This window comes from Castor canadensis, chromosome 11 (assembly GCF_047511655.1).
Source record: "Castor canadensis chromosome 11, mCasCan1.hap1v2, whole genome shotgun sequence".
NCBI classification, from domain to species: domain Eukaryota; kingdom Metazoa; phylum Chordata; class Mammalia; order Rodentia; family Castoridae; genus Castor; species Castor canadensis.
Genome location: NC_133396.1, coordinates 19158237 through 19179673, shown reverse-complemented (window position 1 = coordinate 19179673; position 21437 = coordinate 19158237). Strand labels below are relative to the sequence as shown.

The following is a 21437-nucleotide window of genomic DNA, read 5'->3' as shown; positions in this document are numbered from 1 at the left end:
GCTTTCTTCTTTCTCCTCTTTTCCCCAAGTACCTACTTCTTTTCATATGTCTCAGTCTCAAATACCAAGAAAGAGAATCCATTTGTCCTGGATAATCCTCTATGCCCCTCTTTAGGCAGGCTACCTCAAAAGCCCCTGGGTTGTTAAATTGTAATTAGTGGGGAATGAGGAGTACAGGAATGACCTGAAACCTCTCCCCTTAGCAGGGGCTGGGGTGGGCCAGTTTTGCTGGGAGAGGACTCTGGGAATGCCTGGCACAGACTGGTCTGGCCAGAAGTAAGTCAATTCTGAAATTAAAAGAGCAAGATGTGTATGCAGAGGCCCTGTGAGCACATAACCAAGACGTGATTATCCCCTGAACTGTGCTCTATGTACAATTCAACCAAGCCACTCTACAAATAACAATAAGAATCCATTTACAAAAAATACTTCAGTTCTGTCTAGCAACAAGGTAACCAGATTGAACAAGGAAGTTAGTTGGGGAGAGAGAATGGAGAAGTAGATGGGGCAGTTGAATGCAGCCAAGCAATTGAAGGTCCAGTCCCAGAGATGCCATTACTTCTCTGACCAACCTTAGGGAAGAGGCCTTAACCCTTGCCCTTAGTCTTCTCATCAAAGATGGATGGAATGGCAGAGGCAGAGTGCTTTTTGAAGGTGGAAGAGCTGCACAAATGTCCTATTTCCCAGTACAAGTTGTCCTTAGCTGCTTGTTAATCGATAAAGGAGGATCTCACAATAAGACTTACCTCAGTGAAGACACCCTCCTTAGAGACCAGGTGGTTCCATTTCTTCCAGTGTTAAAACACTGGAAATGTTAACTCTCAGCTCCTGTACTCTTCACACTTACATCTAGACTTAGCTTCATCTAGAAAATGCCTTCAGGAATTCACTCAATACATCAAATGCTGCTATTGGGTTGGCAGTCCACCATGAGCAATCAGTCCTGTGGCTAACAACAATCGTCATCCTAATCTGATGATAGATTTTCCCAGCAGCTGTGAGAATACTTAAAGTTTACACAGATTCTAATGACCTATCAAAGAATTTATGTTTAAATAATCCAAATGATGAAAACACTCTAAAAGAAAATTTTAGCTATCATGTTTTGGGCCCAGATTAATTTCCAAGCAATATCTTGACAAAACTAACTATATAATTTTCTTAATTTTATGGCCATTTCCTTTCCACAAAATAAATTAACTCCTCCCCAAAAAAGTGCTCAGTTTTATAAAGATCCAGTGCAGGAATACTGAGGATTTTTTTTATTTTTCTTTCCTTCATGGAGAGCCTGACATTTCTGCAAAACCAATGGTAGTATATTTGCATGGCATTTGCATGTAAATTTGCATAATTGATTAGAAATACCCAGAGTTTCCTCAGCCTCTGAAAAAGGAGCTCTGCATCTTTAAGGCTCCACAGAGCTGTCTGCTCACCACGACGCAGGCAGGGCAGGCTCTGCCGCAGCAGACTCATCCCATCCATAAGGTTCAGTTAGCCAAGGTGGAGGATGGGAAAAGAATGGAACTGTCCCAGCTCCTCAATGAGATCAGGGCAAACTATGAAAAGCTCCTCACCAGAAATCAGATAGAGACCGTGCTGTCTACAAGGATCCAGGTAATGATTTCATACAGACAGGCACCTTCCAGAATAAGGAGACAATCCATGTCTACCCAATTCCTGTCCCAGCCTGTCTGAGGTACAGTATTTCCTTTTCGATGCAGCGTATGCTGGGGAAGGAATGTAGGTTTACTGCCCTGGGACTGGGAATTGCTGTGGCTATACTGCTAAACTGCCATTCAATAAATATTGATGAATGCATTTGATTTTTATATAAACTCTGAGGTGGCTATCATTAATAAAACATGGGGTCAACACATAATAAAATGGTGCACTCCAACCTCTTTTAGACATTCTTCAGGAAGGAAGCCTTTTGAATACCCTTCAAAGATATTATGGAGTTATTTATAGAAATGTTTTGAATAACATCCTTAAAAAGAAAGCTTTATAGTAAGATTTATTACAGTGCACACTCTAGAGATAAAACTAAGTGAAATATTTCTGGAAGGCTTGGATCTTTTTTAATGAGTTCAGTTTTATACTTGATTGTTATAAATAGAAATGATCTGAGTTTGTGAACATGACATTCAAAACCAATGATATATATTACGGCAACCAAAATTCCCCAAACTGGTAATGACTCTTTACTGAAAGTATAGATTTTTGCTTTTGGACTATGAGAAATGTTTACTTCCAATACAAAGCTTGCAATGTTTAAGTATTTAAAAGGAAAGAGAGACAGAGAGCGCCAACTCAGGTCAAGACTAAATTCTATTTCATGTAGTTAGTCTTAAAGAGATAATCATTTTTAGCAATTTAGAACTAAGGTCTCACATCTTTAAAAAAATATTTTAGAAATAAGGATTCAGAAATTTAGGGTGTTTTAAAAATTAGTTTACCTGTTATATCAGATTTCAAGTTCTATTGCCAGCACCCAAATACAACAAAAAGTTCACTTAAGAACATTGCCAAGAAATAAAAATATTGCCAGGAAATTACAGGCCTTTATTCTATTGACAATTCATTTAAGTAACTATAAATTTTATTTCTGGGTAACATTTCAGTCTTCATAAAGAATAACTAGTATCCTAAATTAAGCAAAGTCACTGGGACACTGATTTAGGTGTGAGAATAGTTCACTCACCTTTTATACGAGAAGGAAAAAAATTAACAAATGACAATTCCTGAAAATTATAAACCAAATGAATGCTTTATTTTACAGGAGCAAAAATGCAAGTTTAATTTAGAAGTCTCAATGCTAAAGCAAGTAAATTCAAATAAAAAAGCAAAACTACAGCAAGTTTTTATTTAAAACGTTTTGTAACGTAAAAGTCGTTCAGAAAAAAAAGTCCCAAATAATTCAGAAAGTTAATTGAAATAAATTCAAGAAAGCCTGAGTATTTAATTATCACAAATTATCACAAAGCCCTGGTGGGTACAATCTCCATCACCCAAAAAAAAATAACACAAAATAAAGAAATGTAAGCTATTTAGGTTACCAATTGCTATATAATAAACCACCCCAAAACTCAGTGGACTAAAATAACCATTGTATTGTGTCTGGTGATTCTTTGGAGTGTTGAGGCTCACTGTGAGAGATTCTTCTGCTCATGTGATGTTGTAAACAGTCATCTTGGGGCACAATTGACCTGGAATATCCAAGGCGGCTGGCTCATGGTTGGCACCTTGGCATCAGAAGGGTGGCTCAGCTAGGACAACTAAGCCTGTCTCTCTCTCACTCCATGTAGCCCAGGGTACCTCTCTGCATGATCTCTCCAACAAGGTATCCAAACTTCTAACATAATGGCCCAGAGTTCCCAAAAGCACAGAAGTAGAAGCCTGCAGGGCTTCTTAAGACTTAGCCCTATAACTGGCACAGCATCACTTCTGCCACATTCCACTGGTTAAAGCAAGACACAGGTCAGCCCAAGATGGAGGGGGACCACTGAAGGATGTAAATTTGAGGAAGTGTGGTTCACTGGACGCCATTTTGGGAATCTAACTACCATATAATCTTAGCTGGCAGTTCCACACTCAGAATTCAAGAAACCAGTAGATACCATCATTTTATGTTCTCATATCTCCAAAATTCTTTATATTCTCAGTTGGAGCTACTGTGGTATGTACTGTTTGCTGCATGCCTTTCTCAAGTTAACACTGAAAACAACCAATTGGCCAATCAAAAGAAGCATATGAATTTTATTCTTACTATCCTGCCCTAAACTTTCTTTGTAGACTTGTAGTACAGTTTCTCTTAGACAGAAATCTATTTAAAATCAAATTAAAATTTTTAATTCTAAAATGTATTTTATAAAAACATAAGTTGTCATTTTGCTTCAAAATATAACAATCAATTTGATACATTGCTCTTACTGTTGTTCTTGGGGGAAATATTGAGCATTCTGTTAACAGATAACCTTCTTTTAATTCCAACATCAGCATAAAAACACTTAAAGCCAAATAAAAAAATATCCCACTTGTTTTTTGACATGAGGACATTTAGAAAGCAATCTTTTAAGATGTCATTTTTGGTTACTACCCCAGATGCCCAAAATTCAGATGCCTTCTAAAAAGATCATGCTGAAGAAATTAAATGAGCAGTGGGTTTTCTTAATACAGAAATCCACTTGAGAACCTTAATGCCTATGATAAATTAATTCTGTACTAGTAATACACTTTCCTGTGGTATTTACTCCCTGTCCATATATCTGGTCCCAGAATTGATCAATTTTGGATATAAAGCTGTGTATCTCCTTCTGTGAAGCAGCATATAAGAGAATATGTAGGAAAATAATAAATTTTCAATTCTTCTTCTTTAAAGAGTCATAAATAATAGAAAGTTAAAAATCCTAAGTCATAAAACTGTTTCATTAAAATAGAGGTAGTTTTCCATATTTCATACATTGTCGTATTTGGGATGGATTTCTTTATGTACCTCTGGCTGGCCTTGAACTCACTATGTATATTCAAGACTGACCTTGAACTCTTGATCCTACTGCCTCAGCCTCCTGAGTGCTGGGATTGCAGTGTGTATCATCTAGCCCAGCTTGGAAGGGACTTTTGGAATCATTTTACATCAAAGGAAACAGGGACTGGAAATACAAGTGATTAGCTCACATACTTATCTAGTGACTGACCACTGGGAAACACATTTGTAATCTAACGGCTAAAAAAAGTGGTTATGATTCCTATATAATTTTTCTGTAATTGCTTTTAAACACCTCGTTTTCAAGAGTGCTCTTTGTTTTTGTTGTTGTTGTTATTGTTGGTTTTCTTATAGCTAGAAGAAGATATAAGCAAAAAAATGGACAAAGATGAAGAGGCTTTAAAGGCAGCTCAGGCAGAACTCAAGGAGGCCCGACGCCAGTGGCACCACTTGCAAGTGGAGATTGAGTCGCTGCATGCTGTGGTGAGAAGGATCTCAAAGCAACTGGCATGTTGTGACCCCAAATGTTATTGGATTAAGAGCAGAAAGGAGGGGCTAGGGTGTAGCTCAGTGGTAGAACATTTGCTTAGCATGGGCAAAAAAGAGAGGGAAAGGAATAATATCTGTTACTTTCCAGTGAAATTCTGAAAATCAAAGCCACTAAATGCTATTCCTGATTCTAGTTCAGTTACCCACCCATGGCAATGGCTGTTACCAACTCACTCAAAGTTTAGTTTATACCTGTGAAAATGAACAAATACTTGCTGGTCAGCCCAGAGTACTCTAATTATTGAAATGGGGGAATAGAGCACTTGTTATTATTCAAAGTTATTAACAGTAGGCTTCTTTTATTCATGCGATCAAGATTTCTAACAGAAAAATACTTAAACACTTTCCTAAAATACCTTTTATAAACAGTCTGCTCTGTCATTGAAATTCATTACATTTTCAATATTTAAAAAACAAAATAACTCAGTGACAATAAGTTAATCATGCTGTAAAGGACTGGGTTTTTTTTTTTTTCATGTTCATTTTTTGCTATTTTTTTTGCCATAAGAATTATTACAGGGTTTTTTTTTAATATATTAACCTCTTTAGTTATGTATATAAAATATAAATTTTTTTCAGTGCCAAAGGCTTCATGTATGCAAGTGCTCTATCATTGATCTATATCTCCAGTCCTTTTCTTTTCTTTTTTCCTTTGTTTTTTAGTCAGGGTCTTTGCTGGCCTGGAACTTGTGATCCTCCTGCATTCACCTCCTGAGTAGCTGTGATTGCAGGTGTGTACCACTATGCCTGAGCATAAATATAAATTAAAAAGAAACTTGGGAGCCATACACAAAAACGTAAGGAAACTCCTATAAGAGACACTATTATTGCAATTTTAAAAGAAAGAAAAGAAAAAAGGTCCAGGGAAAGTAATGCACATCTGCCATCCCAGCTACTCAGGAAGAGATCAGGAGAATCAAGGCTGGAGGCCAGCCCAGGTAAAAAGTTAGTGAGTCCCTCACCTCAATCAATAAGCCAGGCGGTGGTGATGGCATGCACAGTGAGGCACTGTGATCCCAGCTAGAGAAGCAAAGGTAGGAAGATCTCAGTCAGAAGCCGGCCCTGGAGAAAAATGAGAGACCCTACCAGAAAAATAACTAAAGAGAAAAAATGGCTGTGAGCATGGCTCAGGTGGTGGAGTGTCCACTAGCAAGCTACAGACCCTGAGTTCAAACTCCAGTATCACTGGTAAATAGATTAATATTTTTTAATATATGAGGTTAGAGTGGCTCAAGTGGTAGAGCACCTGCACAACAAGTGTGAAGCCCTAAGTTCAAACCCCAGTACCATAAAGAAAAAGAAAAAGAAAGAAAGAAAAAATGAGATTGGGAGGCTTGCAGTTCCAGGTCAGCCAAGACCTGGATCCCATCTCTAATAACCATAGTGTGGCTGGGGATGTGGTTGAGTAATAGAGTGCTTGCCTAGCATGCCCAAGGCACCGCAAAAATAAACAAGTAAAACAGATCAGAGTAAAGATCTTGCACAGGTCTTGTTTCTGATTTCGGGAACACATTTGACGCCCCATGCACTGCTGAGGATGTCTGTGAACAGGAAAGGGGCCTTGAGAACTCCCTGCACGCCAGCGAGCAGCACTACCAGACGCAGCTGCAAGACCTAGAGGCGGTGATTGACCGGCTGGAGAAGGAGCTGCAGGAAGTGCGGCGCGGCATCGAGCGGCAGCTGCAGGAGCACGAGATGCTCCTCAACACCAAGATGAGGCTGGAGCAGGAAATAGCAACTTATCGCCGCCTCCTAGAAAAGGAGGAAATCAGGTATCAGACGCGCAGAGCCGCTTATCATGGTTGATGTAGTCAGAGAAATGGAATCCATCCTCACCAGCCAATCACTGAGATCCTACAATACAGTAGGGTTCTCACGTGCGTTTCCCGCCTGCTAAAGCTAGGAACCAAATAGCCAAAGTTGACTCTTACAAAGTCGGCCAGACAAAATGTAAGCAATCCTTGATCACTGCAAAAATGACCTTTCTGAACCTTCTCACTTTCCCTGCTGTTCATCTGGGGTTTTTTTTAAATTCATTTATTCATGTGTACATACATTGTTTGGGTCATTTCTCCCCCCTAATTCCCGCCCCTCCCTCCCCCCAACCCCCTTGCTTCCAGGCAGAATCTTTTCTGCTCTTATCTCTAATTTTGTTGAAGAGAAAGTATAACCAATAATAAGAAAGACAAAGCGTTTTTGCTAGTTGAGATAAGGATAGCTGTACAGAGAGATTCCTAGCATTGCTTCCATATACAAATGTGTTACATCCCAAGTTGATTCGCGTCTAACTGACCTTTTCACTAGTTCCTGATCCCCTTCTCCTGATGACCTCTGTCGCTTTAAGGTTTCTATATTAGTTCCTCTGCAATGGGGACATCAAATACTATCATGTTTTGGGTTTCTAACCTATCTCCATACCTCCCATGTGTGCTCTCCCCTTATCAGGTGACCCAAGTCCAACCATATTGCTGTATTTGCCCTAGATCTAAAGTCCACATATGAGGGAGAGATTTTTGGTCTTCTGAGTCTGGCTAACCTAGCTCAGAATGATGTTCTCCAGTTCCACCCATTTACTTGCAAATGATAAGATTTCATTCTTCCTCATGGCTGAGTAAAATTCCATAAATACCACATTTTCTTGATCCATTCATCAGTAGTGGGGCATCTTGGCTGTTTCCATAACTTGGCTATTGTGAATAGTGCTGCAATAAACATGGGTGTGCAGGTGCCTCTGGAGTAACCTGTGTCACAAAAAAATATGGAATGTGTCACGAATTTGCGTGTCATCCTTGCCCCAGGGGCCATGCTAATCTTCTCAGTATTGTTCCAATTTTAGTGTATGTGCTGCTGAAGCAAGCACTGTTCACCTCTTTTAAGATTAGTCTTTAAGATGTCTTCTGTAGATCAGCCACAAAAAATTCACATATTTTCACATAACCCCACCCAAAGGGCTCACACCACATTAAATACCAACATAACAATAATATGTGATTATATTATTGTTATAATAATAACATGATTTAAGACTTTGTTGTGAGTCATGATTTAAGACTTTTGGGTATCCTGATAGGAAGAGATATCAAAAGAGAAGGTATTATTTATTCATACAATATCATAACTTGCAATTACTTATAAACTCATGTATCTTTGGACATGGTACCAATCCTCCATGTTCCCACAAAGAGAAACTTTTCTTCTTGTTTGTTTCAAAATTCTGAGTCCTCTGTCCAAAACAGGTGAAACAACTTTAGCCTATTAAAAGTCTTAGCATTTAATAAATTTTTTAAAAAGTATAATTGAATTCAAAATATAACAAAACACTTAGCTGAGTGACCTCAAAAAAGTTACTTAAACCTATATATGCTTCAGTTTTCTCATTGGTAAGTGGACATATTGCCTTCCTCATAGAATTGCTGTGAGTTAATGTTTGTAAAGTACTTAAAACAGTACCTGGCATACTGTATGCACTTGTAAAAAATAGACATATAATATGTATATGCATATATGTACATAATTATATATTGAATGTAATATGTATATATGTATAAGATAAATGGTTGTGAATTTTATATAATTCCTAATCATTCAAGATGTTAACAAATTGGTCTTTATTGTTTTTATAATACAATTAAAATTTTTTTATTATGCCAGACTTAAGACATACCAAACCACATTCCCTGATCTCATTCCCTCATCCACAACCTAGCTCTTGCATTGGGTACTTATTAGACTCATACATTCCTTTATAGTAATATGTTTATATCTATTAACAAAGTATGAAATTTTCACATTACTTTGTTGTTTATAAAACTAGCTGCAACTTTATTTTCTTTTTTCACTCTCAATGGCATGCTTGGAAGATATATTCACAAAGATACAATATGGCCTTAGTTCATTTGTTTTCACTGCTAAACAGTATTTCCCTTTCATGAATATACAATTTGTCCATTCTCCTATTTGTCTCAATTATTTGCTAATACAGTGTTGCTCCTATCATATAACTCTTTCCATTTTCAGATACTATGGCTGTATCCAAGGTGGGAAAAAAGACCCAAAACCTACCACAAGTAGAGTTGGTTTTGTTTTGCCTTCAGGTAAGTTTCTGATATAAACAAACAAATATAAAAAGTGATGTGCTATTTATAGGGATTAGAAGAAAATTAAATAGTCCAAAGGAGCAAAAAGAAGTAATATTTGACTAAAAGTTTGACATGTAATTTCACTGTGAACAGTACTTTACCATTGTAATTTAATATATCGTAAAATAACTTTTCACAGCCATTATAAATGAAATATCTTTTTCAACTAAAGTCTCACAAAAGTGTGAGAATGAAAAAGTGGAAACAGTGACCAAACAGGCAATATTAAACGGAAACATCATGAGGGAGAGCACTGAAACTCATGGCACTATTCAGTAAGTAAAGTAACTCTGACTAAGAATTATAATAAATGCATACAGAAATTAGCTTCAGCTGAGTAGTTCCAGCAATTAGCCTTCATGTTTGAATATTTCCAAACAGTTTTAACGTACTGTGATTTTTAAGACAATACGAATATATATACATCAAAATTCAAGTGAGCCAGGCACTGGTGGCTCACATCTGTAATCCTACCTACTTGGGAGTCTAAGATTGGGAGGGCCATGATTCAAGGCCAGCCTAGGCAAATAGATCTTGAGACCCCACCTCCAAAATAACCAGAGCAAAATGGACTCGGGTGTAGCTCAAGGGGTAGAGCCTCTGCTTTGCAGATGTGAAACCCTGAGTTCAAACCCCACTCCATCAAAAAAAAAAAAAAAAACTTAGTTGAAAGAGTACTCAATTCACCACTTTTTCTAAAAATAAAACTAAGACATGAGAATTCTGTAGAAAATTCACAGAATTCCCTAGAAATTATACTTCTTTAATTTTCAAAGTCTGGAGTGTTAAATACAAATTTCACAAATTATAAATTATACAAGTCACGTGATTTCTTTTTCATAGCTACAGAATGCATATTATGTGTATTTTAATATGTCCATACTTCTTCCTAAGAAAGGTTTTCTTTATCATTTCAGGACCGAGAAAGTAGATGAAGTTATTAAAGAATGGGAAGGTTCTTTCTTTAAAGATAACCCTCGATTAAGGAAAAAGTCTGTTTCTCTTCGATTTGATCTTCACTTAGCAGCCACTGATGAAGGCTGTTTACAGACTAAGCAGGACAACCTGCCAGATATAGAGGTCAGGCTTATCATGAGACGATCATGCAGTATCCCGTCTATCAAGCCTCCATCGGCAACTAATTAATGCAAAGTAGTATTTGAAAATGACATTTGGATAGACTAAGGTGAGCCGTGCTGACCCTCTTCTGTCCCTGGTGTAACTTGTTAAGTATGTATGAATGATGTGTCAATGTGTAACTGTGATTCTCTTCAGAAAACACACATACACACACACACACACACACACACACACACACACACAGAATAAAGGATAGAATTTCTCTGAATCCAGTTATAGACTATTTTTTGGAGAGGGGGAGCTTACAAATAAAATCAGAAATTCAGTATGATTTCTATTTATTCTTCAAATAGCCTTTTTCCTTGGGAATTTTCTCAGAGACTTGTAAGTATTAAGCTGACTTAATGAAGTCTGCAATTTCACTCACTGGCTGAACACTCCAAGAGGAAAAAACAGTTTGTTTAAATATGATTGTATTATGTAAGAGTAAAACTGAGCTATTCATCATTACTCCATGACTGGTTAAACCCCCAAAAAAACTTTAAAATTTTTCTTAAAAAGACAGCAGTTATAAATATACTTTTAAGGGAGGGCTCACTATTCACAGAATTTTCACTTTGTGACATTTGGGCCCTTAGAAAAATAAGAATTCTGTCCCATGAGCAATGCCAGAACAAACTATAGAACACCCCCCAAGGCTATTTTGTTAATCTAAAAGGTTTTCGTAATCAGTATCTGATTTCCAGAAGAGTCACTTTATTGAAAGAACCTTAAAGGTTGTATCCTTCCACCAAAAAAAAAAAAAAACAAAAAAACAAAAAAACAAGGTCAGCTGTACGAACAAAACATGGAAAGTAAATTGGAAAGATACTATGGTAACAGCTACCCAACCTCCCATCATCCCAGTTTTTACATCTGTAAAGTTCAATGTGATTGAAGTGTTTGCTGTGAGCCTTAGATAAGACACTATATGAACTATTATAACTCTCTCTTGCAATCATTATGTGAATTAAGATAACAGTATTGTTTTCTAAGCTAAGAGAGTTTGCAGGATTTGTTTTTAAATTGTTCAAACTGTAATAAATATGGATAGAAAATGTATTTGTGAATAAGTAAAGTATTGTTGCAAAGTTTTTAAAGCAATCTAATTTGTTTAATACAGGTATATTTATTATAAGACCTTAAATAATAAATACCTGCTTTAAAACATTAGAAATTTATAGGCTATTAATTATTTCCTAAGCAGAAAAAAAATGGTTGAGTAAAACTCACCACACTTTTTTCCAGCTAAAGTATCATCTAAGGGCTACAGTTACGCTAGCATTTTAGTACAACCTCTCTCTCCCTCTCTCTTTCTCTCTCTTTCTCCTTCTCTCTTTCCCTCCTTTTCTCTACCTCCCTCTTTCCCTTCTTCCCTCCCTCCCTCATATATGTACATATTAATCAGTAAAATGTATACTTTAGCCAGAAGAAAATTGTTAACCTTTAACATAATACCGGGATATAAAAATTTTTGTTTTCTTTCAATTACTTCAGGTTCCATTTAGCCTGGCTTATTGAATTTAGTGAAAAGGAATGATGTGTTTTGTTAAGGATACATCAGCATGTTAAGTGCTTATTCTTGCATTAAGCATCTGATCTGAAACACGACCTATATATAAAAATGTTTCATTTGGGCTGGGGATACAGTTCAGTGGTAGAGCACTTGCCTAGCAGGCCCTAGGTTTGATCCCCAGCATCCAAAAAAAAAAAAAGTTTCATTCAACATTAGTTAAGTGCTATGAACTTTATTAAAGCTTTAAAACTGCAATCATATAAACTATTGTACTCAAGTTACTCTACTAAGCAGCAATGATTATGACAAAGTGGTCCATCTACTATAATTTACTGCAGTGTTAAAACCTTAGTCCTGGGCATTATGAATTAACTGCGTGTTACAGTGATTCCACTATGCAGCTATGTGTGTATAATGTGTACATTTTAAAATGCAGTACGTGAAGTTATATAACAAAGTTTTATTTGCTTTGAGGCATTTTTAAATTGGGATATGAATTTACCAAGGTAAATGATACCTCTACAATAAAAAAAATTGAAACAGAAACTCTAAAGCTTTCTTGTATTTGAGTTTGACATATTGTACCTTTAGTTCAAAGATTTCTCTGCATCATTAAGCAAAATAAAGTTAGTTTATTTAGGGAATAAAACAATCACAGAAGGAAGGTAATGGGTTTTTAAAAAGATAAATTAAGAATTGCATGTTAACATTTTATTCTTATTCTGACTAAAAAAAAAAAACAAGCCAGGCATGGTGTCACACACATGTAATCCTAGTACTTGCAAGGCAGAGATAGGAGGATTGAAAGTTGGAAGTCAGCCTGGGCTACATAGTGAGTTGGAGGCCAGCCTAGGCTACCCTGTTTCAAAAAAGAAAGAAAGGAAAGAAAGAAAAAAAAAAAACTCATATAATCCCATATTTCTGAGGAAAGTATAGTAACAGTAGACAGCATTTGTAAAGTGCTGACTGGGCTCCAGGCACCATGCCCAGTATATTCATTCATAATTCCCAAACAATCCTGCTAAACAATATCATCCTTGTTTTATAGATGAATGGAAATTAATATCCCTCCATCTCTCTGAAATATTTCAAATGCATGCTTCCATAACAAATACAAAAATAAAGAATAATTTCAACCACTAACAACTGTAGGATCCTAGCCCTAGTTTGTCACTCTGTCACTAATTAACCATATAAGAGGAAGAGTCACTCTAAATCCCTTAGGCCTCAACTTCCACACTTAAAAACAAAGGAGAGGACTGGAGGTGTGGTTTAAGCAGTAGAGCACCTACCTAGAACCCCAGTTCTACCAAAATAAATAAATAAATAAAAATTAGCAAAGGGGCTGGACTTGGTGGCACATAACAATAAACCTAGCTACTGGGGGGTAGAGTTTGGGAGAGTAGTGGTTGTAGACCAGCCTGGCTAGTGAAACCCCATCTCAATCAATAAGCTGGGCATGGGATTCACATCTTTAATTCCAGTTACCAGGAGACACAGGTCTGGAGCCAAACCTAGGCAAAAACCAGAAGATCCTATGAAAAATAACTAAAGCAAAAAAGGGCTTGAGGACTCCCACCTAGCAAACACAAGGCCCTGAGTTCAAATCCCAATGCCACCAAAAATATTAAGTTAAAAAACACTTAAACTAGTTTGAAATTTTCAAATGGAAACTTACTATGACACATGAACCAAAATCAAACTTTACTTAAGTAATATGGAAGCAGGCTAAATTAGAGGCATTGAAGCATGAGAACAAAAGCAAGCTTAAATCCAGATCATGGAGAAAGAAATCCAAAGTAAGCTAAGCACTGGGAGCTAAGAATAAACACTATACAAATAGATAATTTGAAGTCTAACCATGCTTCAACCTTGCATTAATGATTTTCTCTAGATAAGCACATCCTGAATAAATATCTCAAAAAAAACTTTTGGACCAGGAGCTGGTAGCTCACGTCTATAATCCTAGCTACTCAGGAGGCAGAGAGCAGGAGAATTGCAGTTCAAAGCCACTCCTGGGCAAATAGTTCATGAGATCCTATCTCCGAAAAAACCCATCACAAAAAAAAGGGGTGGGGGAATAGAGGAGTGGCTCAAGGTACAAGCCCAAGTTCAAACACCACTATCAAAAAAAAAAAAAAGGAAAACTTTTGATAAAGCTCATCCTTGGACTGCAAAGACACCTCATTAAAGGAGAATAACTCTCTCTAGCTATGGGCTTTTCTGCCCTAAACATCTCCTAAAAGAAAGAACCTGGCAGATCTTCAAACACCTATCACCTATGTCAACAGAGGAGACTTGGTCTCCAGAATTTCTAATTCATCAGTTCTCAAACATAAGATACAATTCCAGGAGGGATAGTAAGACTGCAAAATTAAACACTGTAAATAAAAAGAACACACATCTCTTTTTTCTTAGAAAATATAATAGTTTCTCTGACCTTGCCCCAGATGAGTGATGTACCCAAAACTTACAGATGCTTGACCTTTAATCAAAGGGTGCCAATAAAAGTTACAAGAAATAGGCACCCATGTCATAAAGACCCTTTAGTTAGTAATATCAACTCAGACTCACTCGCTGTTTGGGTGATATTTCAAAATTTTACAATTGCAAAATGGTTTGGGACGTACCAGGTGCTGTCTGAATGAAAGTTAAACTCCCCTATACTTTTGCTTTCCTGTTTCTCTGCTTTGCTAAATAAAACTCACATAAACTTCCCACTTAACTAGACTCATCCTTAAATCCTTTTCTGTGACAATGTCATAAACTCAGTTGGCATTGGGGCCCAAACACAGCACCCTGTGTCACAAGTTCGACATCCTTGGTGAGGCTGATACCCTCTGGGAACCTTCCTGGGTTTGAACCAGTCCAGGTTCAGCTAACATTTGAATGTTGACTCCTTTGGGAACCTGAGAATGGCAGTCACAATAATATTTGAAAATGATCTGCATGGGAGTCTTTTAAACAATGGTTCCTACAACAATATGTATATGCATGTTACTCAACCTATCAATACATTTAGTCAAAGGAAAGTGTGTCCAAAGAGCAGAATTTGGTTCTGTGTTTACAAGTTATGCCAGATGTGAATTTCCAACACAGTGATAATAGAAATAAAACTGAGGCAGAGTACAGACACACAGGCAAAAGTTTTAATGGAGTGGGTGAGGTCCAGGAGAAAGGAAAGGAACTTCCTTTTTTAATTTCTCAAATCTTAAGGAGTAGACGATGAGTCAAAAGAGGAAAAAAAGAGTCATTCATTTTTTTACTCCACAAATACTGAACACATAAATGTAGTACAGTATGTTAGGCAGGATTAAGCACTAATTTAAAGAGATACCAGGCTCCCCCAACAAAGAAAGCAAGTTAAGTATATTTGTGTGCAGGGGTTGCAGGGGTGGGCTCAAGTCCTGATCATGGTGTCAAAAGGTATTTCTTTTCTTGTGTAAACATCCTGGCCTTGAGGAATGGGCAATCAGTTTATCCCAGGAGCTGTTGGAAGTTTTCCTACTGCCTGCCACATTGTTCTGTATAAACATTTCTAGCTGCTAACAGAGCACACGGGGGAGAAGGAAAACACTTATCATGCTTTTAATCAGTAACAGGTTTAAGGGCCCAAAAATGTGCTTGCCTTCAGTCCTTTTGTGGGATCCCAAACAGTCTCATTCTCTCAGCTAGTTTCTTGTTAGAGATATTATGGTGAAGGCATCCTGGCTTCATTGCTTCACATGGTTTTCAAGGCCAGCAGGATTGTTTGGAGGATGACTGTGGGTATGGCTCAAGTGGTAGAGCACTTGCCTAGGAAGCCCTGCAAAAAAAAACGGGGGAAAGGGGGATGGGGTGCTTAGGTAGGAAAGAACCTACACTATACTTTTCAGAGGTAGGTACTACATTAAGATTCTGGACCTGCACCTGCCCTTTGTCTTCATGGAGGTCTCTGGCTACCTCAGTTGGGGCCAACATATACACAGATTGCCACAATTCATCGACCTACTGCAAATATAGATTCTGAAATAAGGTATATATAAAAATCGGTACAAGCCTTTTCAAGTTGCTCTCACACACTTAGACTGTACACCAAGGTTGGCAAACTTTTTCTGGAAGAATCCCAGATAACACAAATTTAGGCTTCTCAACTCAAGGATCCCTGGAGCAGCTTTGCAATTCTGCCCTTGGAACTGTAAGCCACCACAGAAAATATATAAATGAGTTAAGTGTGGCTGTACCCAAACAAAACTTTATTTACAAAAACATGAGGCAGTCCTGACTTACCCTGGCCTACAATTTGCTAACTCTGGCCAGGGCTGCAGCTCAGAGGTAGAGCACTTACCTAGATTTGATCCCCAGCACTGCAAACAAATGAACAAAAAAGCAAACAAATAAAAAACCAGTTTGCTATCTGGGTGTCATAATCCCAACTACCTGGGACTCAGAGGCAGAAGAATCTAGACTTTGAGGTCAAGCAAAGGTAGCAGAAAACTCTGTTTCAAAAACAAAAACATGGAAGGAGGGGTGCTGGGATGTAGCTTAAATAATAGAGTACAAGGTTTAGGGTTCAATTCCTGGTAACAGGTAAAAAACTCAACAATAAAAGTTTGCCAAACCTGGCCTAAACCCTCAAAATTACCAATGCGTCCACACCCCAGTTTCTCCAGGACCGTCTGTTTTCAAACAGTTTCATCCTTTTTTTAAGCCATGTGCCAAAACTCATGTCCAAAATCATCAAGGTTATTTTGAGGGCAACACATAGCTTGTGAAAGCAAACCATACTTTGTCCAAATCTATAATACATCATGAATTGCTATGTCCTGGAAATCTGCTGGGCTTCAATATTTCACAACTATTTATAGCAATAGAAACTGAATACCAGTCAGAGCTCTGTCTGCAGAAACAGCTGAGAAAATTTTCCTGTTCCACCATTTTGCGTGTAACTACACTTTGATGGGCTATTTGGTTCCAATAGAGCTCTGTCCTCCTTTTCCCTTAACTTCAAGGGGAGAGAGGGAAATTCATTTAAAAAGCTGCATCAAGTCAGGCACCAAGGGCTACTCAGAAAGCAGAGATCAAGAGGGTGGTGGTTTGAAGTCAGCCCAGCAAATAGTTCTTGAGACCCCATCTAGGGCTGGTGGAGTGGCTCAAGATGTAGGCTCTGAGTTCAAGCCTTACTACTGAAAGAAAAAAAAAAAAGCTGCATCAGAACATACTACACACAAACCCATGGCTCAGTGGTTGGTTCAACATTCTTCTTCACCTCTCTGAAAAGCTGACAAAACTACTAATCCTCTGTCTGGAAAAAGCACATAATAACTAGGAACAATTTTAAAGGGTTCGCAGACCTACTAGACCTACATTCATGGACTACTAGAAGCCCAAGGACAACAGGTTTTTCCTTGCTCTCTCCTTTTCCCTGCTACCTTCCCAGTCCCAGTCCTCTTTTTGTCCCTAATTCTGTCTCATTCATCAGTTTTCTTCCCATGGTGTAACTCAGAGACCCAGGCTAGAATTCCAGCTTAAGCACTTATTAGTTTTGGCTTCCCTGTCTAGAGGAAAGAATCCCAACAAAGTGTGACTAGTGTCAGGGAAGAAAGCAAGTCAAGTGCCGGGATCTTGCCAGAAAGAAAACTAAAATTCTTAGGCCTAAGCCTGTCTCTGGAGTTTACCACTAGCCCATGCAGGCTCCCAACAAACTTCACAGTTACATATGGCTTAAATAGTCATATCAGGGCTGCACCCTATATTTTCCAGGAATAATCACAATTCCAAAAATCTGTCTTAATAGTTTCCATAAATATCCCTGTACATGCAAGATCACATGTTCTACTGTTTGCTTTTGAGGGAATAGAGTAGATATTTCCATGTTGTATATTTCAGTTTTAGTATCTTCAGGAGGAGAGATTTTTTTTCTATTATCTTTTGCCTATATTCTTCCTTTTTTAATTTCTCAGATCTTAAGGAGTAGAGGGTGAGCCAAAGGAGAAAAAAAAATAGTCATTTGCTTATTTATTCCACAAATAGTTAGCACCTAAATGTACTATGCACTGTTCAAAATATCAAAAGTCCCCTCACTCATAGAGCTTTCATCCTGACAAGAAACAAAAGACAAGCAAAATAAATGCATAAATAGTATGGCACATTAGGTGGCTTTAAGTGCTAGATAAAAAAAATAAAACACAGGCCATAACTAGAGAGTGAGGCCTGGGAAATGATTTCGGAATCTTACCTTTTTTTTGGAGGTACTGGGGTTCGAACTCAGGGCGTCACACTTGCTAGGCAGGTGCTCTACCACTTGAGCCACTCCACTAGCCAGAGTTGGGATTTTAAATAGGTCAGAAAGACCTACTAAGAAAGTGATCCTTGAATAAGGGGCTGAGGATGTAGTTCATTAGCTTAGCACATATGAAGCCATGGGTTCAATCATAGGGCAGGGATATCAGACAATCCCTCTGCTCCACTCAGATCTCCTCTTTCCTTTTTCACCGTTTTTTTGTACCACTCCTTCCCCCCACAGTGCACTGTTGTTACTGACATCTAGTACCTGCAGTTTGTCTTCACAGAACTGCCTACAGATGACACAATGCAGTATGAGCCCAGCACTGCACTTGCCCAGTACCCACCCTCTTCCCTATAACCCCACAACCTCAAAGGCAGGGAAGAAACCAGACTGGGGATGTTGGGCAAAGGCAGAGTAAGAAGATACTGGAAGCTTCATGTAGGCTCATTCACTCTTTGTATGCTGCTATATTAAAAAGCAATTTCATGTACATTAGCTCAAGCATCACTCAGGATGCCCACTATCATCTGACAATCTCTGCTTTAGTCTTTTCCTTCAATATGCTCTCCAATTTCATTCATCTCTTCGTGAGAATAAAAACACTGGAGGTAAAATGTACAATGTAAGCATATTTACAAATGTCACAATGAATCCCCTCTGGACAACTAATATAAGCTAATAAAATGCTCTGAGAAAAAAATATACACTGGAGGTGGAAGAACTGGACTGAGTGTCACATGTCCTGGCTTTGCAGACTTCTAGAGATGCCCCACTGCCTCCTGGCACAACCAGGATGGGGCCTATGGGCAGCCCCAGAATTCAATCAGTCTCTCTGAATGTCAACGGTGTTCTCAGATAACTACAGGTCAGGGTTCCCATCTGTTCATTCTCCCTCCACAGTGGCCTACATTGGCTAGGTGTTTGGATACTTCATATGGTAAACCACAGTACCCAGAATCAGTGAAGAGAGCCCTGGGATAGTCCAGAAGGCTACTTCAACACATTCAAGGAACATCTAATCATGAGTCAAGCCCTTACTTAGCAAGCACTGGCAGTAAGATGACCAGTGTAGATATCTGAACCTTTGCTTTCAAGACCTTGGTAATGCACTGGAGATCACCAACAGTCCCCCACAAAGGTGCAGGACCACAGCAGTTATTATCAAAGATCCACAGAAGTCCAAATTAAGCATTAGTTGGGGGCGGGGGGGGGGAGTTCCAGGAGGCCATCACAAGGAACTATTTGAGCTGGATGTGGAAAAACAGAAGCGTCTAAGGCTAAAAGTGCTCGTTCAGGGGAGGGACCTGACTACACCAAGGGCACCCACCCGGAGTGAGGGGATCGACATCGCTGGGCCTTGGCTTAGAAACCTGCAACAATGACACCCTCGAAAAGCGCGTGGCACACTGCAAAACTCCGTGCGGCTCTGCGCTAAGGCCGTTTGTTGTACATAACCTGGCCGTGAAGGCAGGAAGCCCAGCGAGGCGCCAGTGAGAAGCCGCGTCCCCCCGCCCCCGCCCGCCTCCGTCCGCGGTGTACTGAAGCCTTGCTCCCAGGCAAAGAAGGAAGAGACAACGCGGGGCTGCGGAGCAGCTGGTCCAAAGCCTCGCCCCGGGCCGGTTCCGGCGTCTCGCAGCCCAGAACCGAAGCCACTCCGGGCAGTCATCGTCTGGGACCGCCCGGGACCGTCCGGGCACCGCCCGCCGCGCCCGCTGCAGCCTCACGCCGTGAACCCCCAGCCCGTCCCGCGGCCGGGCCTCCTCCGCCGCCCTCCTCTCGCCGTGACGAATCGGCGCCCGGCTGGGAACGCATTCAGATTCGGGAGGTTTTAAGGAAAGTGTGGGGTTTGAAAAAAATCCTTGGACTGTACTAAGCATCAGCACGTCCTCCTCAGAAGGGCGATTCCCGCCACGAGAGCCGGAGAGAAATCCCGCCGAGTGTGGAAAGTGCGAACGCGGAAGCTCCGGCGCGAGGGGCGGGGCGAGCGCGGGACAAAGGGAAGCGGAGCCGGAGCTGCGGGCGCCTTCTCGGCCCGCGGGTGAGTTTTTCCAGGTGGGCCCGACCCGGTCGGGAGGGTGGCGAGTCGTGCTGGTCCCGTTTTGGCGGGACCCCGAGTTCCCACGGGTTTCTGGAAGGGTCTGTCTTGGCCGTGGGGCCATAACCGGCGCCCGTGCGGCCTCCGTGAGGCCTAGCGGCGAGGGTCGGAGCCCCAAGCCGGGACGCGACTTCCCCCTTCCCCCTCCTCTGACACTGGCTCGAGCACCTGTGCTCACCCCCACTTTTAGGGAAGTTTCCGGGAAAGTGCATCCTCCGCGACAGACTGTAAGGGAACGGCCCTCGGGGGCGAGGCTAGCCGGGGGTCCTCACCGCCCCCAGAATGGTGGCTCCCCTTCGGGGACCAGCAGCGACCGGAGGGTGCACGGGCTGGCTGGCTGGCAGTGAGGAGCGAAAGCGCTAGACAGCGTAGCCTGGGTTCGAAACCCAGCTCTGGCACTTCCTGGCCGGATGGCCAAGTTACTTAAACGCTCTGAGACTTTTTTTTTTTTTTTTCATCTGTAAAATGGGGACAGGGTCATTGTGATTGGTGAGCAAGATCGTGTAATAAGCATATCCCATATAAGGTAATTATGCCACAAATCCTTGATCGAATATCTGTTTTGTGCCAGGCACCAGGGATGGATCCATCGTGGACACATGTCCAGGCCCACTCTTTAGAATTCATTTTTCTAGCGAAGGCGAGCAGTCATTGGAAAGTATTCACAATGAAGTGCAGTGCACAGGGAGCTGTGGCAGTTTCTGTTGAGGGCTCCCCACAGCAAGGCCTACTGGATGATGACAGCTCCGATAATCTGAGCAAGAAGTAGAACTGCACAGGAGTTCAAGGTTTCTGCCTGTTCTTTAAGGAAAGGAGGAGAGACCCAGGTTGGACCATTGAGCAGATAAATGATTTGCACACCCGGACTCATCCTGATGCTCCAAGGAGTGTCCTTAAAATGCAAAATAAAAGCAAAAAAAAAAAAGAAAAAAATCATGTTTGTTTTACATGATGTTGGATGAAGGTACTCCAGGAGCCACAGATGTTCATTTGCCTTCTTTCTAAAAATGAATTTCTGTCTCTGTAACTTTCCATTTGTGATGTATATTGATGTAAGTCACAAGCTCACATGTGTCTGTTTGTGTTGTGAGCTGGTGATAGAAGGACAAAATTTATTAAGAATTCAGCTAGGAAAAAATTAGATGGTTCCCTGATCCCTAGCAACATAAAATCTAGCTATGTTCACAGGTTTGAAAAAAAAAAAAATGTTGCAAGGAAGAGTACTGTGGAGCTTTGTAAACTAAATAGGAATGCAGAGAAAGGAGCAA

General features: G+C 39.9%; 3 protein-coding genes and 1 non-coding gene across 9 annotated transcripts in view; 2 read left to right on the top strand and 2 right to left on the bottom strand.

The window, feature by feature from the left end:
- Window positions 1-1425: 1425 nt before the first annotated feature.
- On the top strand, window positions 1426-12056 carry Krt222 (keratin 222). The gene is made up of 6 exons (XM_074045685.1): window positions 1426-1614; window positions 4838-4966; window positions 6584-6804; window positions 9050-9126; window positions 9311-9446; window positions 10089-12056. The coding sequence occupies exons 1-6, from the start codon at window positions 1519-1521 to the stop codon at window positions 10315-10317; spliced, it is 888 nt and encodes a 295-aa protein (XP_073901786.1). The 5' UTR covers window positions 1426-1518; the 3' UTR covers window positions 10318-12056.
- Window positions 6651-20579, bottom strand: LOC141413716 (uncharacterized). Of its 4 annotated transcripts, none has more exons than XM_074045688.1 (4): window positions 15435-20579; window positions 7662-7773; window positions 7326-7394; window positions 6651-6784 (listed from the first exon to the last, which is right to left on the bottom strand). In XM_074045688.1, exon 1 carries the CDS (start codon window positions 20231-20233, stop codon window positions 19352-19354), a length of 882 nt encoding a protein of 293 aa, XP_073901789.1. In that variant the 5' UTR covers window positions 20234-20579; the 3' UTR covers window positions 6651-6784; window positions 7326-7394; window positions 7662-7773; window positions 15435-19351. The 4 variants fall into 4 exon arrangements, with proteins under 4 accessions (XP_073901789.1, XP_073901790.1, XP_073901788.1 ...); XM_074045689.1 differs by lacking the exon at window positions 7326-7394 and having other exon boundaries at window positions 6654-6784; window positions 15435-15611; window positions 16671-20579; XM_074045687.1 differs by lacking the exon at window positions 7326-7394 and having other exon boundaries at window positions 6654-6784; window positions 7569-7773.
- On the bottom strand, window positions 7785-7892 carry LOC141414270 (U6 spliceosomal RNA). Its single transcript, XR_012439332.1, has one exon. It is a non-coding gene; the product is annotated as a U6 spliceosomal RNA (small nuclear RNA).
- Smarce1 (SWI/SNF related BAF chromatin remodeling complex subunit E1) overlaps window positions 19972-21437 on the top strand; it is a 22308-nt gene continuing 20842 nt past the window's right edge. For 2 of the 3 annotated variants that reach the window (XM_020166056.2, XM_074045683.1), the window contains exon 1: window positions 20025-20112. The gene's annotated coding sequence lies outside the window, so the exon portion shown is untranslated. Of the gene's footprint in view, window positions 20113-21437 lie in introns of all 3 variants that reach the window. The other variant, XM_074045682.1, reaches the window with a different exon arrangement.